This window comes from Euwallacea similis, chromosome 9 (genome assembly GCF_039881205.1).
Source record: "Euwallacea similis isolate ESF13 chromosome 9, ESF131.1, whole genome shotgun sequence".
Lineage (NCBI taxonomy): Eukaryota > Metazoa > Arthropoda > Insecta > Coleoptera > Curculionidae > Euwallacea > Euwallacea similis.
The window spans coordinates 2,804,253-2,820,438 of NC_089617.1; the positions used below are offsets into that span (position 1 = coordinate 2,804,253).

At 35.2% G+C, this 16,186-nt stretch overlaps 1 protein-coding gene across 1 annotated transcript; it reads right to left on the reverse strand.

Moving 5' to 3' along the window:
• Positions 1-339: 339 nt before the first annotated feature.
• Positions 340-4,690, reverse strand: LOC136410805 (E3 ubiquitin-protein ligase Siah2-like). The gene is made up of 3 exons (XM_066393147.1): positions 4,209-4,690; positions 3,972-4,156; positions 340-733 (listed from the first exon to the last, which is right to left on the reverse strand). The coding sequence occupies exons 1-3, from the start codon at positions 4,534-4,536 to the stop codon at positions 377-379; spliced, it is 870 nt and encodes a 289-aa protein (XP_066249244.1). The 5' UTR covers positions 4,537-4,690; the 3' UTR covers positions 340-376.
• Positions 4,691-16,186: the final 11,496 nt, after the last annotated feature.

Sequence of the window (16,186 nt, forward strand, 5' to 3'; positions counted from 1 at the left end):
AAACCCGAAATGACCCAAATAAAAACAAATGTTTTGGTTAGATTAGTTTAAATTTTGATGGGTTTGGCTATGGTTAGATTAGGTTTCATTATATTACTTATTATATTTTTCAACTGTTTTTTTGTTTTCTTTTATCTCACCCAGAACCCTTGTTCACTTCACGGTCTCAAAAGCTTGCAGATACTTATATAGAATATAAGTAAAAAATCCACAATTTCTTGTAAAGAATCATGTATTACAATACCAAAGAAGTAATTTTTTCAAAGAAGAAACAATTAACATTTGGTGGATTAAAGTGATACGGACCATGGGAAGGAAATTATTACTCATTAAATGCTATAGAATAAAATCTTTGTGTATTTACAAGCACATAAAGCTAATAAAAAGCATTGAACTCTTCTACAAACTCAATCTTAAAGTATCTGCTCCTCCTCAGCACCTGCAAACTGACCTTTAACCAGTCCTCGTTCTCGTCCTCGGCAAAGGAGCATTTGTGTCGGAAGGTTTCCACCAATTCTTCGTCGGAACTGTAAAATTTAATTACAGAGGTGTGAATAAATTCTTTTTCACTTGGGGGCCCCAGCTGGGTAATTCTCAACCTAACGTAGGCCGAACACAATTGGATGATGCATTTGAAGAGGGTACAATGGTAGTAATATAACCAGTTTGTCTGGATAACTATGTTTGTAGACGAGGAACTAAACTTCGTCTCCACGCCTGGGAGAAATGTATGCTAAAAAAAATAGTTTTATTTCAAAGAAAGTTCAAATTTCATTCGAATAAACCGAGTCAAAAATCCTTTTAAATCGCCTTCAATACCTCCCCAATGCATGCTCAAGCCATCATAGTAATAACAATAAAAGGGAAACGGTGCAAGTGGTCATCTTTTTCGGACCATAAGGTCTCAATAGCGTTCTGGCACAATGGAATTTTTCTTGTAGAATGCATTTTGTGCAGTAATATGCAGTATGAATATGAATTCCTGCCAAGTGCAAATATGCCAGTGGCAACGTTGTATTTTTATAGAGCGAAAATGGCCTGATTACCCTCGCTGAATTTTAATGTTTTAGGTTTTGTTTCTGTTTGATAGAACAATAAAGAATTGGAGAAAAATTGGTCTAGAAAAAGTTGGATTAAGGCAATAGTGGTGAGCAGTAACCAGTAAAAACTTCCTCCTCGCTATAAATGCTAAACTTGATAGGCATTATTTACATTTATATGGTAAAAGAAGAATTTTTAACAGGAAGAAAAATTTTGAGGCACGAGTACTAAACTAAAAAGGCAAGAAATATTAATGTTTCCTTTGTGTTAAAATTTTTCTTTACATTAACTTAGACTTTTGTTCGTAAACACAATGAATAAGTAAAGGATACTTAATAATGATCATTTCCGAGCTTCCTTGTGATTTGTTGACCTAGATTAACATTATGGGAAAATTATAGGTCTTACGCATATCATATAATTTCTTCTTGGGGGAAAACATTTATTGAAACATTAATAGGACACTTTTAAATGTGTTCTCAATAAGTCAAAACACATACAATTATCGAATAAAGTAACGATTAGTCAACTTTCCTTCGATTATCGTCTGTACACTTGATTCAAATGAGATCTCCATGATTTTTTCGAATACAAATCGATATAGATGATCAGACTGTTCTGAGTCAGTATGCAGGTATTGCATTGAATTGGGTGGACTAACACGGTTGCCCTAACTGAGGTCTTTTGTCTAACTCAAAAAGGTGGACCTCAAATCCCTCGCGGAAGCTCTTCCAGGACCTCATCATCCTTGTGAATAAAACCCCATTTTCAGATCTTCTCTTTTTAGATTTCTGCTGTATTGAACAGATCGAACCTTTGTCTGGAAATTGCTGGCTTTTCACACAGGGCGTATTTCGCGATCGTCTCCTTCCCAAGACGCAACCGGCATTACGATTCCTCAAGGATACCAATTCTGTACAAGTGCGCCATGAGTTAGATCGTGGCCTGTAAGTAAAAAACCAGCATAGCAATTCTTACTTGTTGCTTATTCAACTGCATAAGGGATTAAATTCTCTCCTTTCATAGTCCCCTCAGGAACCTCTCGAAGTGGAATACTCCTGGAATTTCAATACTCCCCATCACTGCCGGTGAAAAATAATAACAAACTAATGAAATTAATTCGAATTAATATAAATATGGAAGAGTTAGCAGCAATTCTAAAAAAGAGATAAAACGTGCAATTTCAATAATTAGAACGTTTCTATTTATTGGCTTCATCAGGCGTGTGTTCGTAGGAAGTAAATACACAAAAATCATGCTGCAATATATTAGCAGTATGATTTCAAAATTGTTTGAACATTTTTCTTGGGCTACCGATAATATTGCATTTCTTCAACTTTTTCATCACTAAACCAAATATTTAAAAATGATTTTAAAAACCTGTATTTTAATTAGTCATAAAACTGAATTCTGAATCTATTGATCTTGTAAAATCGACAAAAACAAGCTTTTTAATTAAAAACAAAGTTTATGGTTGTTTTTGATCATAAAATATCAGAAAATGACCATTAAAGTACACACAAAAAATAAACACTTCTTTTATTGACCTGTATAATCAAATCAAACAAAAAATAATTTACTGCACATGGTTCATAAAGGTTTATACTTATAAAAATTGTCAATTTATTTGCCAGAAGTAGGAAATAGACATTTAACAAGGAGTTGGGAAATCCGTAACTTTGCGCAACATGGGGAACTCTGCGGGGCAATCAAAGCGATATCCCGCAGTATAACAGGATTTACCCAAAATAGCATAATTTTATTATACCATGAAAAAATTCCAAAAATATGGCATACGATTGAACATATTCAAAGTGTAGATCTACAGAAGGTATGGTTGTTACTTCTTGTTAATTTGTTATGAAATGAGGGTGCTTTTTTTTCATTATGTAACTAGTTTGAAATAAAACCTGTTTGGTCACTATTTACAGTTACGAAAACTGTCACTCAATTTGAAAATTAGAAAAGGAAATATTTTCTGAAATTATTTTATAGTTATTTATAGAACCAGTGAAGTCATGAAGTGCGCTAACGTTGGCGTATGTCCTAAGCTCTATAAGTGAGTAAACAGGTTTAAGTCATACACATTTTTTTTCAATGTCGAATATATTGTAATATATATTATATTTCTATAACGTTTGATTCAAAAAATATAATAAGTTTTTTATATTTTTATAGTTGTGTTATATAGAATATTAAATTTCGTTAAATCACTAGGGAACAAAATGTTATTAAGAGCGTTGCGCGTTGAATAAAATGATAATACATCAAATTTGAATATAAGTTATTCATGTGATTGGTATTGAAGGTGATTTTAATCAGAAGAATCTTTGAATTATGATTAGTAAAATACCTGGTGTACCTAGCAACTGGCACGTGCCTAAAATTTTTTCAAGTTTTTTTAATGAATTCGGTTATGTTAGAAATTTACAAAGATCTCTGCTTGATATTATTAAGAAGCTACTTTTACTCCTAGACGTTAAACTAACACTTTATGTGCATGTTCTGAAGTAGATAATGTTGCTCTTTAAGGTCAAGCGCGGAAAAAATTATATTCGGTCAAGATCCCGTTGAAGAAATTAAAATTGGATTTTCTAAATGTATATCATTTCCAGAGGTCGCGGTTTATAAATTTTTAATTTATTTCTTTAATCCGTTAATGTCTAATTTAATATTTTATCTTTAATTAGTTATCATAAATTAAATTTTGAGTTTTCAACCGAACTAAAATAAAATTTCATTGAAAAACACTGCCATGACAAGGAATAACGCAGTTCTGAAAAATGTGTCATGTAAATTTGATTTTAAAAAATCATTGCAAAAAATTTATAGGCGCGAATCACTTGTTTGATACACTCAGTATAGTAAAAAAGTATAATAGAGATAAAGTCTTTGATTATGGACAAATCGAAATACAAATTCTCTAGTACCTTAAATATCGTATCACCGACAAAAATGTAGTATCCATGAAACAATTGACAATGGAAAACTGTTTGAACCTTGGTACCAACGAATGGGCAGTTAAAGTTGAGATGGAGTGGACATCGTAGTTTAAACGCCTCACATTCCTCTTCATGATTTTTTAATTTTTTTAAAGCAATCCTTCTTTGACAACCTGAAGTACTTATAGAAGAACATACCGAGATACGTCAATGGTATATCCCTACCTCGGCCAAAGAATTTACAAGGATATGTCAGCATACTCATAATCCGCTCCAAATGGTGGGTCCTGCTAGCTTTGTGATACGCTCCACAAATCCTGCAAAGCATGTCTACAGAGAGCCTCCATAGCATCCTATTTTGGCCTGTATTATCAACTGGGTATCTTTCGAGTCTAAAGCACTTGCTGCATATAGAGTGTCCTCTTTCACAGTGAAATATTTTTTCGACGAAGGAATTTTTGCATTTCAGACAGATCATCTCTGACAGAATGCAATCTTCCAAACACAGGGGTGATTCCACTCGAAAACTTGCACTAATACCATTACCACTCATAATGTGCTTCTGAGTAACACAAATTGGAGAACAAAAACACACAGTGAAAAAAGGGAAACTAAAACACAGTTAAAAATAAACGGTTTAAAAACAAACCGAGTGAATGTACGATTTGTACTGCATGAATTTAGTACAGCTTAAAGTATGTCGCAGGAATTTCAACTTCATTTTATTTAATTTTTTTGGTATATCCGTACAAGATATGAGCATTTACACAGAACCGAAGGAATTTTCATTTTTATTTTATTATATTTATATTCTTTGGCGCAAACAATGAACCAAAAGGTAGATAAAATCTACAACACTTTTCAGTTGTCCTTTTTAAAAAACGTCCTGCCGGTCTCGGTCCCATTCTGTGATTTTTGTAACACAAGTCATCATTAACTGTTTGTAACTGAAGACGATCCTGTTGTATATCTCGAGCATTTTACGATAATTTTTTTTAATAATTTACATGCCTCTTTTGACAAGTATCATGTTTATTAATTCAAGGCTTCTAGTTTTCTTGAGACTCTTGACTTCCTTTCATAAAATCAAGTTATTTGACTTTAATAATGTTACAAGGAAATCAGAAATACAAAGAAATTGAAAAAAGTGCATAAATTTATATAAATTCTTCGTGCAACGCAAGATAAGGTCCAGTGGTTAAAAAAGCCCTTTTTCGTAATTTTCAAATTCAATTTTTTTTATTTAAGTTAAGAACTTTCTTGAATTTTGTTGTTTAAAGTTGACAGTAGATACTGTCAAAGTACTTCTCTAAAACTCCTATAAACTAATAATATCGAATCTAAAGAATTATAGAACAGTGATATTTTAATTAATCATTTTCTTCCCACAAATCTGAAAACACTGTATTAAGAAATAAGAAATTCGTCAAATCTGGTCTTTACATCGAATGGGAAAACGCCAACTACCCTGAACAAACCTGCCAAAGTTTGTCAAGTGCACCGCAGTTTCACAATTTTAGGGTCATCGTAAATTAATCTTTAATTTATGTTTGTTATAAATAAAAAATTCTGATCATAAAAAAAAATAAAATACGTGATTTTTGGACCATTACAAAACCCGTCGCTTCGCCCCTCCTTTTCTCAACTTCTCTTCTCTTTCTCTCTACAATCATATACAATATATGAATAATTTTTTTCTATCTCAGGATGTGCGCGATTTGGCTTGTCTTGTACAAATAGAAAATGCTTTCGTAGGTAGGAAATCATCCATCGTAGAGCTTTAGTGGAAAAAATATACTACTAATTTATAAAGGGGATGGGGAATAGAGATAAAACATATTTCAGTTTCTCAACTGACCATAAGAGGGAAGGTCTAATAAGTAAGGAAGTATCTAAAAAGAAAATACTAAAAATTGAAACATTTTGCCTTTTATATTTTTTTTTCGCACATCCAAGAACAATTAATTTAAAATTTAGCATTTCTATTCCCATTTTCAACTGTTTTGAAAATATGGGCATTGAAAAGGCGATCGTCTTTGCCGTTAGAATCCCCCTGATATTTAATGTGTGCTCAGTATACCAATTTCAATGAGTTTTAGCATAAGATTTTATTGAGGTAATGTTTATTGCTCTAATCGACAAATGTAACTTTTCTTACTACTGTCATTGAGGGTCTGAAATCTTAAAAATGCAATTTGAAAGACCTTTATTTCGAGGGACTTCCAAAATCGCGAAAATCTATACGAATGTATTTCGGCAACTGAATGAAATAGAGCAACCTGTCCAGCGCAGGTTGATAGAGTTTGTAGAGGCGAGCCGTATTTTTAATGTAATTGCTCTTCAGGTTCCCAAGAAATCTCTCTCCTATTTGGAAGAAAGCACATCGGCACGAAGAAGATTAATTCGACAGATTAACGACAACGAAAGCTAAAAATACAATTTCTCGTATTATCGCTATTTTCATAAGTTAACGAGCCAAAAATATTAGAAGACAAATTTAAAAATCCAAGAAATATCGTCAGGAAATGAAAAATAACATAGGTCAGATGATACAAGAAATTATCAAGGTGTTACGAAGAGATGAAAATGAAACCAACGGGCATATGAATAGTGAACAACGTAAACAATTCATTCACGATTCACACAGGAGATTAATCGAAAATGATGAACATGCAGTTAAGCGGAAAGGGACAAGAGGTCAGAACAGAGGATCGCAACCCCTTCAAAGCCGACAGGTCCCGCAACACTGGTGTTACTAAGCTTAATATTCAAGATTAAGCAAATACACTTTGATTAAGTGTTATTACGGTATTGATTATTTTGACTCAGTAATTGATGGAATGAAATAAACGAACGGTGCAAGTCATAAATTAGGCTCTTATATTTTATTCAGGTTCATTCCAATAGACTAATCATATCGCCTTATCAATATTCCTGGAAACTCCATCCTGGGCTTAATAAAGTTAAAACCGCCAAATCCTTTGAATTCGAGTTAAGCCGGGATAAAAACGTTCCGCATTTGTTTATCCGAAGTTGGCGACAATTCCCATCCTTTTGCGAAATCCAGGAGTTTCTCTTTTTTCTGTTTTTGCTCGATTTCCACTAAACACAGGGATTTGAAGCAATTACATGAAAGACAGGTGATCTACTAGAAACTTTGAGGTAAATACACTTAACAAGAGAGCTTTAGGTGAAAATCATGCAGAACATCACCGATTTTTTTGCTGCTTCATCGTTTTTTAATCTTTTTTCGAATAGCGAAGTTTATGAAACGAGTTTGTCTGAAGTAAACCCGTTCCATTCAAATTCTAAAAAACCAATTTTTGAGTTACAGTCTTCATCTGTTTTTAGGAGGAAGTGATAATTAAAAAGGGGCAGTAAACCCTCGTTATTTATGAACAAACGGATTTTTATCTGCAATTCCTAATCTGAAAGAACATGTCTTTATTACGTTTTTACCCGAGAAAATGAAATTAAGTGCCATCAGATAAAAGCAAGGCAAAGTGATAATAAATAAAACGACCGGTTGGGGATCTGGACCCTGCACGAGTTGAAAATTGGATTAGTCTTTCTAATTCCGCTTTTTTCTTTCTGCTTTAGGCAGTAATTCATTTCCGTCCTCTATCTTCTGAATTATTTAATTTATTTCATGTCAAGACGCCTAAATTTTTCTTATTGGGATAACAGGTGTTCAGGAAAAACTGAATACTCAAAGGTACTATGGAAGTATTTATTCAACATGAAAATTTGTTTAAGAAGATTGAAGCCTATCACGAGTTTATGCGTCATTCCAATTCTGCGTTTAATTAAATCGAGCACCCCACCGACCGGTTTCGATCCTATTAGATCTCGTCAATTCATTTCATCGTGAGTCAATTGATCGCAAACATAAATGAACAGTGTCAACGGCCGATTTCTGCCTGGTCAAGTATGTTGAGCATGTAGGAAAATGTCCGACCACCGCCATCCGATATGTCCTTTTTGTTCTATCTGACCAAATCTTCAAGTGTACTTACACTTGCAGCACTTAGCACTTAGGCAGCACTTAGCGTACAAGCCGATTTACAGCAAAAAGCAATAAAGATTAATGCAGATAGTTATAGGAAGAATTAGAGATAATTAAGACCTATTACGATTTTATATATCATTTCAGCTGGTAGAACGTTTTGCTGCAGGCCCAACGTATTTGCCGTTGACGTCGCCGATTTCTACCTGCGTTGAATTGATTCGAGATCAACGGCACTAACGAAATTTAATAGGATCGAAATCGATCTTTGGAGTGGTCGAGTTAATTAAACGCAGAGCTGGAATGACGCATAAAATCGTGATACACGATTATTTGCATTAATCTTCATTGCTCTCGGCTATAAGTCGGCTTTGTACACAAAGTCCTGCTACTTACATACATTCTCAGATTTCGTCGAGATTCAGCAAAAAAAGGCACAACAGTCTTACCGTTGACATTGACGATTTCGACCTACCGCCAGGCCAGACTCCCAGTGTGCTAATTATTGCTAAAAAAAACTTTAGGAGTAGTTGCTCCTGCTTTTTCCTTCTTAATATTTTCTGCACTACGGCTCTGGCCGATCATTTCATTGAAATTCTAATCTAACTTAGAAAGTTGTTGGGTAGTTGCCTTTCTTCCACGTTCATAACCCTTTTCGAACTTTCAGAGAACATTAGAGGCAATGCATGATTTTCTTCCATTCATTCGATTCACATGGATGTGCCTTTCACGTCTGTTTCTGAATACATGCTGGCATATTATGATAAGAAGGTTGTGTTTTCTGTCTTATCTTCACAACTAGTTCGAAAAAGTTTAAAGAATCATAAAAAAATAACTGCGGTGAACGCCGGAATATCTCGTTGATAACTCGACTTTACATACCTCCTGCCTCGCGCACCCGCTGGCAGCAACGAAAACACCACCTCCATTTACTTTTGCGTGTTATCAGGTACGTGTGAGCTAAGTAAGCGAGAGAATTGTTTCCCTATCTATTTTATGGAGTAACGCAGCATAAGTGTTAGCATGGGTACACAAAGCAGATTGCCCAGAGCCAATTTTACGGCCCTGAAAACCGGTGCCAGTTTTCCAGCTAGGGTTCGTAAAGGACGGTGATTAACTGCCAGTTCAAACGCAGATTTCGTAAAGTCAAGTTGCAGTAGGACGTTCAATTTGTCCCGGGGCTGAGAATTAGTTAGTTATACTAGAAAAAGTATTTTATCTTGAGAAATGCAAACAGGGTAAAGAATATGCCCAATTTCCTTTTATCAGAAATGCGCAGTCAGTATTGAGAATGGCCGGCGAATTCGCTGAATTTGAATCCTATTGAGAATTTTGAATTTTCGTGTCCAAGACAATACTCAACTGCATGAATGTCTTCTACAGATAATTTTGCTGAAATTGATACCTCTACGTCTGACAGGTTGCCACTAATATAAGAATTTCAAGATTAATATAATTTTTTATATTATGCCTACATATAATTTGGAGGAATTTAGGATTTTCTCAAAATCTCGAGAAGATATTACAAACTCGATATACATTTTCTGGGTTCGATTTAAAAAATATTACGGGTGCCTACCGGATTTCCCTGTGATTTTTAGGTCTCCGTTACAGGAGAAGGTGTATGCTTTGTTCAAGTTCTGCAACGTAAACGAAAATACACTGTTGTGGTTTCACATGTTACCAAATTGAACTTAATAAATGAAAGTTGTAAGCATTTCTAAACCTCACTAATTTTTTATCGCATTAGCTATAGCAGGAGCAACTCTTTGGCCATACAAATATTACGTAAGTATACCTTCTGCTGTATAATTCTTCGTAAATATTTCTCTGCAGCCCCTGTAAAAATTCTCGAGTACGTTTCGAAATCCAGGTGGCGCCTGAGATATTGCCCACTCCCACCGGGCGAATTCCAGAATAAATTTCCGGAAAAACGCGAATCAAATCTAGAAGAAAAAAACAAAAGAATCTCGCACTGAAAAGAAGGGATATTCCTCCGGCGGCATTTAAATCATAATATTAAATTTCGATCGTAAATTCTCGGATTCCGTGTTGCAAGTACCGGGATAAATTGAGCCTTATTGCTTTGCAGCTTTATCCGAAGGGCAATAGTAATAAAAATGCGAGTAGGTACCTATAATATGAATTATATACAGTTTTGCACTTTCAGCAATAATTGTGATTGTATCTCCGTTTGGAAATAACCTTGTTCACGGTCTGATGAATTTAAGAATTAAAAATACTTCTGTGATGAGCCCTGAACAGTGAAAAATGTGTACTACATTTGAGGCATAAGCAGCGCATAAAAAACGTAAACTGGTCCATCGCGCAGCGATCTCAACTCCTATGGAGTCGGAGGTCGTAGCCAGCGTTGCCGCTTGTAACGGAATTCAGCTGTTTTTAGCGGACCTCCGCGCCGGTAGCCGCATAATGGCGGGTATTCAAAATGACTCATTGTTAAAAGTGTACCGACAAGTAACAAATTGTGTACTAAATCACGTGACATTAGTAAAATTTAACTATAGAACCGTACGATTCTTGAAACATTTGATGTCCATTAAAGCTATGTCAAGTTGTAAGATGCTTGACAGTATACTTATCTTATATTTTTGATCTTGCATTTTTTAAATATAATTGTGCTATACATAGAGAGATTCGCATCCTCCCAGTTATTATTGTTTGTTGTATTAGTTGTATCAATTATACTATCTGTTCCAAAATATTTAAGTGCCCAATTCCATAAAATGCAATGGATATATCAAATATGTTTGCACAACTAAACTATAACATGAATTAGAAATCTTTTAAAAATTAAATCTTACGAATAATATTTAACCTAATTAATTAATTTAAAATTAAACAAATTATCTATAAATGGTTGGGTCCCTAACGTTCTACTTAAATTGTCGATTCCGAACAAACTACATTGCACAGCAATGTTCCCTGCAAACGCAATTTATTTTTGCTCATATGAGAAAGCTTGTAATCGTTATCTCTTTACGAAGCATGGTCAATTCCATACACTTTTCCAATGTAATTAAAACATCGTCAAGTTTTATCGCGTTTATTTTATCCCATGCTTTATACACAGCTGCGATGAGTTCATCAATACTGGATGGGGACTCTTTGTGTTGCAATGATTGAACGGCGTTAAAAAAAAATCGAGAATATTAAAATCGGGACTGTTTGATGGTTGACAAACCATTCTTATCTTTCACTCATTTTCAGTACCCGTGCAAACAATTTCCTCATCAACTTTGCAACGTGGCCTAATATTAACTTGCCGGATTTTGATTGGCATGGTTTTACTGCTAATAGGTCATTTTACCTTTATCATGGGAATTAATTTCTCTATAATTCTTCGCATATAGACTGATCGAGTAACTTTGACGAGTGTCGTCACTAAAGTACTACGTTGACGATTTTTTAATTTTTATTTTACCGATTCTTGTACAACCAGGGGCCAAATATCAATTTTTCCGTTAAAATCAGTTTTTCGGTGAGGGTCGTATCGCGGTCGTGCAACGACGGCAAGGAACATAAATTTAGTTAAAAGAATGTTCACTTTTGTAGGATCGAATTGGTACTTCCTCATCAGAACCAACTTTTGTTAAATAGAACTATTTTTTGTCCACATGAGTGTACTCCAACATTTCTTTAAGTTCATTATATGCGTCGGATAACATACTGAGAGCATAATTAAACCTGCACTTATTGTTCTCATCTTTGAGAAAGGTTTTAAGGTACTGAAAATTCTTTTTACAACTTCTTCTTTTAAGATGCGATGCATAATCCCTAGTGACTCGCCAACGTTGGCACATAGATGACGAAGTATTGATCTTTGTGATAGTGGAATTTCGCACAATTTATTGAGAATAGATTTGCCGATTTTTACGTTTTCTTCCTGAATTTCCTTTCTTCTTGGATTTCACAAAAACTACTGAAAACCCGGAATCATAACATGTATTTGCTCTATTCCAAATACGGTTAATGGTTTTTGAGGAAACGTGAAAATCCTGGCTGATGCACTTAATGGCACCATATTCTAGTTTACTATTGTGGCAGGATTTTAGTAAAGATTGTAGAACTCATTGACGTTGGTTGCTATTGAAATTTGTTTTTTTCACTTTCCGGGTACTATTTGCCATAACGACCGTAATAATTACTCTTAAGCAAATTGTCGGCGGGTGAAAAACCAAATTACTTCCAATAACTACTAAATTATCTTTTTCCATGCTTAAATTAACTAAATAACTATTAGCATATATAATTTCATTATTTCCATAATCCATTAAAAAAACTGAAATCGGACACTTATTTTGGAACGGAGGTAGTAATATTTATGCTTTCCCAGTAAGCCTGAAGGAATGCACATTCAGGAACTGACGATTTTCAAGACATATATCAGCCCTTGTTTACGGTTTTTGCCGTTTCTTTTCTCCGTTTTTATCATGTCTTCATTTCCCCTCACACGGTGCGTTCATTTTTTCCCCTTTGAGTAACCTTTTATAACCAGAATTAATTAACCAAAAATGTCAAAAATACAGGTTGCTAACCTTTTCAGTAGCAGCATTTCAGCAAGCGTTTATGCATAAATTGCATAAATCCAAACTCAGCTGGTTAATTCGCATTTGGAGAATACGTATTGAAAATCACACTGCGCACTGGGAACTGTTTAAGATTCAGGTTTTGCGTATTCCAGGATACGTATTTAAATGCTACATAAACATACTAAGTGGCGTTAAAGCTGAGATTTACGACGTAATAATTGTTTTGTAGCCTATAATTTCTTACCCCTGTCTTCAAGCCTGAGAAAACGTGAAAGCGGATGGAAGGCTCATTGAGGTCAAAGATTTCGTATCAAAATCATTCTGTAGTTTTGCATCAATATAATTTCCAAACATTTCCCTGACAACTCGCGGCAAAAATGCGAGGAAATTCATCATTCTGAACCGCTGAGCGTGGCCATAAAAAAAAAAATAAAAATCGCGAACCGTAATCTGCTTCGGGAATATATAAAACCAATGACACTTTAGGCTCAAACACTAATCACAAAATCGATACCAGATTTGCATTATTCATATGCTATTACAGAAAAGGAGATTTCGAAAACATTTTCCTAAAAATAATTTTTTCCTGATTAAGGCATAAAACTAATGCAGGTACGGCACATTTTCTGCATCTCCCTTATCAGGACAATGCTTTTTTCACATAATTTTTTACGTGTTGATTTACAACCATTTCGAAATAATTGCTGGAACTTGGCCTGCATTAGTTTGGGACCACAAAAAGCTGTAAAACAACTAAAAATAGTTATTTATTATATGCGTGTTAAAATTATATCTTTAGGTATGAACAAGAGAGCGTCGCTCATTCCGCAACTCACGTGAATGCCTTTTAAATGTACTTTTATCATGAATTCCGTGCTTAATTTTTGCCCACAAATATTGATTACCGTGCTATAAACATTTATTTTATGTTTCCTTCTATTTTCTCCCATAAACGTGGTTCAAAACATTGAAAAATATGTGTCTGGGAATCAAGGAGTATTTTTTTATACTAATATATCTTAGTTCAATATAAAGGTGATTATCCCAAATGGAGAGACGCAATCCTATTGAGGGGATGATGCTTATTATATGCGAGTCCAGTGCTATACAAATATGCTATACTTTCCGCGTAAATATCTTTGCAACCGTTGTGGTTAACCTGAAATAACCTGATTATCTTTAAAATTGTAGTAGATCTATACCACATAATCTAGAAATACCAGATCTTCATGTTAATTGTAGTTAACCCCTTTTACTCATGAGATGCAATTTTCTGAAGACAGCGGAATAAGCTTTCTGGCGATTAAGTAGTGTGAGAGTTATTTTAGGCACAGCCCCCGCCTCATTCTGTCTAATGATGGGCAAGAAGCGTCATAGGCCAGAGTTGCTCCAGATACCTACTCACCAAAACATCTCCGTTTGTGGCATCCCATTTCTTTTCCCATCAGGAACCGCCATTAAGTACTACTTCTGATGAGTGGGGCTTATTCCCTCATCGACCACTTTGCTAAGCCCTCGCATTTTCATCTCTAATCTACTTCCTCATAACGAACTCAATCATGTCAAATACTTCTTTTCATCCTTTTTCGCTCCTCAGCACAAGTTTTCCAACATTTTTCTTCGTACTCTCCAAATTCGGAGCGAAAGTCTTTCTCGAAGCCACAAACTCTGGTTATTGAAATAGAGTATGTTCTGCTGTATCGCTCTTCGCGCAAAACCAATGCGTCGTCATTTACCGACTTCCGAATTCTCTTCAGGTATGATGCGAAAAACCTTGTTAGATCATGATTTGTAATATATAATGATTGAGTCCTAACTTTTCTATTCATTCATGCCCTAACGTCCGACACGGACCTCTTTGTCCATCCCACATACCTCACCGAGGGCTATTGCCATTCATTCTGCATATCCCCCCTTCTCTTCACTCCTGTACTCGTCCCCACTGTTATCCACGTTAGTTGCAGTTAACCTGAACTAACTCTTTACAACTTTAGTAGACTGTATGCCAAGTTATCCAGAAATACCAAATCTTCGTAGCAAATTAGCTGTGGGTTTTGTTAAAGTCCCTTCTCCCATATCCACGCATCCATAGAAGTATAAATCTGCCTGACACCGAGACGAAACGTGCGGAAATAACGCATTTCAGTGAATTCCCAATCCGAATAAATTACAACCCTGACCCTCGCGCATACATCCCCCAGAAACATGTCGAGTTTATGTGCAGATGAAGTGCTAGAGCTCAAAGCTACTTTGTAATGCTAACCAGGTCATGTATGATTCAGGTGTTGATTAAAATATTGAAATCTGACGCATGGGTAATAAATATTCAGCCATTAGACTTCGAACTAACGTCTGAACTTTTGAAATTTCCAGAAACCACAAACCCCGTCTGCACTCTGCTTTAAGCCAATCTGGCAAACTTACCTTGAATTAGAAAGCCAGAACTAAATGCATTAGATATCCAGAGAAAGGAACTAAATTTGATATCGAAGGTGTCTGTCTTTTAGTCCTGTGTCTAGTAAAAATTGAGCACGTAATAGTGGATCTGGATAGAAAATGGCAAAGAATACGAGGTTTAGAAGTTTTTGAGTTCGGCTTGCGAAATGAGATTATCACTCGGGAAGTTTCTATGAAATGGCCCTTAACGGTGAAACGTGCCAGCTTTAATGGGATTATTTCTCGTTAAAACGTGTTAAAGTCTCTTGAAGTGAAGGTATTTTCGGTCGAGGTTTTTCTGAAAAGTTGGCCAGTTTTTACAGTTTTCCTTAAAGTGGGTTTACAGTGATTAAACTACCTTCTAATGGGACACCAACATTCCGGAACAATGAGATACAATTTGCTCAAATCTTCGGCCAAACTGTAGGTTCTAAGATGTCTCAGAGTCTGTCATCGAATTTCTAAGTTACACAATCCTCCTGGGTGCCAAATCTTAACAATTTTATTAGAATTTCATGCGGCAGCAAGAAGTATATGAAATATAAATTTATTAGGTACGTGATCTCCGACTGCTGTCGCCCCATCAAAACTCCCCCGGACGGAGTTTTAAAGTTGAGCACCTCGAATTTTGTGCCGTATACGTGTGAACTGTGAAAGCAGCTGCCGCTCTACTGCCAAATACATAAAACTTATATAAAGCAAGGAACGAAATTTATCGATGCTACATGCCTTGGTATTTAATAGGTCCCAGCTTCAATTGAAACTAGCTTGAGGGTAGAAAGTTCAAAATTCAATCAATCACATTTTGATTTACGACAATGAGTTCGATTATATTGACACCTCCATGAACAGCTAAAATTGGATTCGACTGAAAACCGTTGGACTGCTACTCCTCAGTAAAGTTTATTGCTCCACATAATTTTTGGCGCTTTAAATATAGCAGTTTTAAACTGTAAACTTTAAAATGAAGGTATGATGAAAGATAAATATTGTTACGAAAAGCATTGCCTCCTAAGCGACGATGCCGAGCCCGTGAAACGCCAGACTGCACGAGAAAGTTCATTAGAAAAATGTCGCGCAGCACAAGTGTTTCTAGCTGAGCCAACAAACAGCTCGAAAAATTCAGAAGTTATTCGGAATCGAAGTATTTTTATGTATGGCGACTGTTGATTGTTGTATTTAGCCTAGTAAATGTTATCAGTCGTACGATA

Coding starts and splice junctions, on each gene's coding strand:
- LOC136410805 (XM_066393147.1), bottom strand. CDS start 4,536: ATGAGTGGTAATGGTATTAGTGCAAGTTTTCGAGTGGAATCACCCCTG. Junction 4,157..4,208: donor TTGTAAATTCTTTGGCCGAG/GTAGGGATATAC, acceptor TAAGTACTTCAG/GTTGTCAAAGAAGGATTGCT. Junction 734..3,971: donor TCGGTGATACGATATTTAAG/GTACTAGAGAAT, acceptor TATTTTTTTTAG/CATACATTTCTCCCAGGCGT.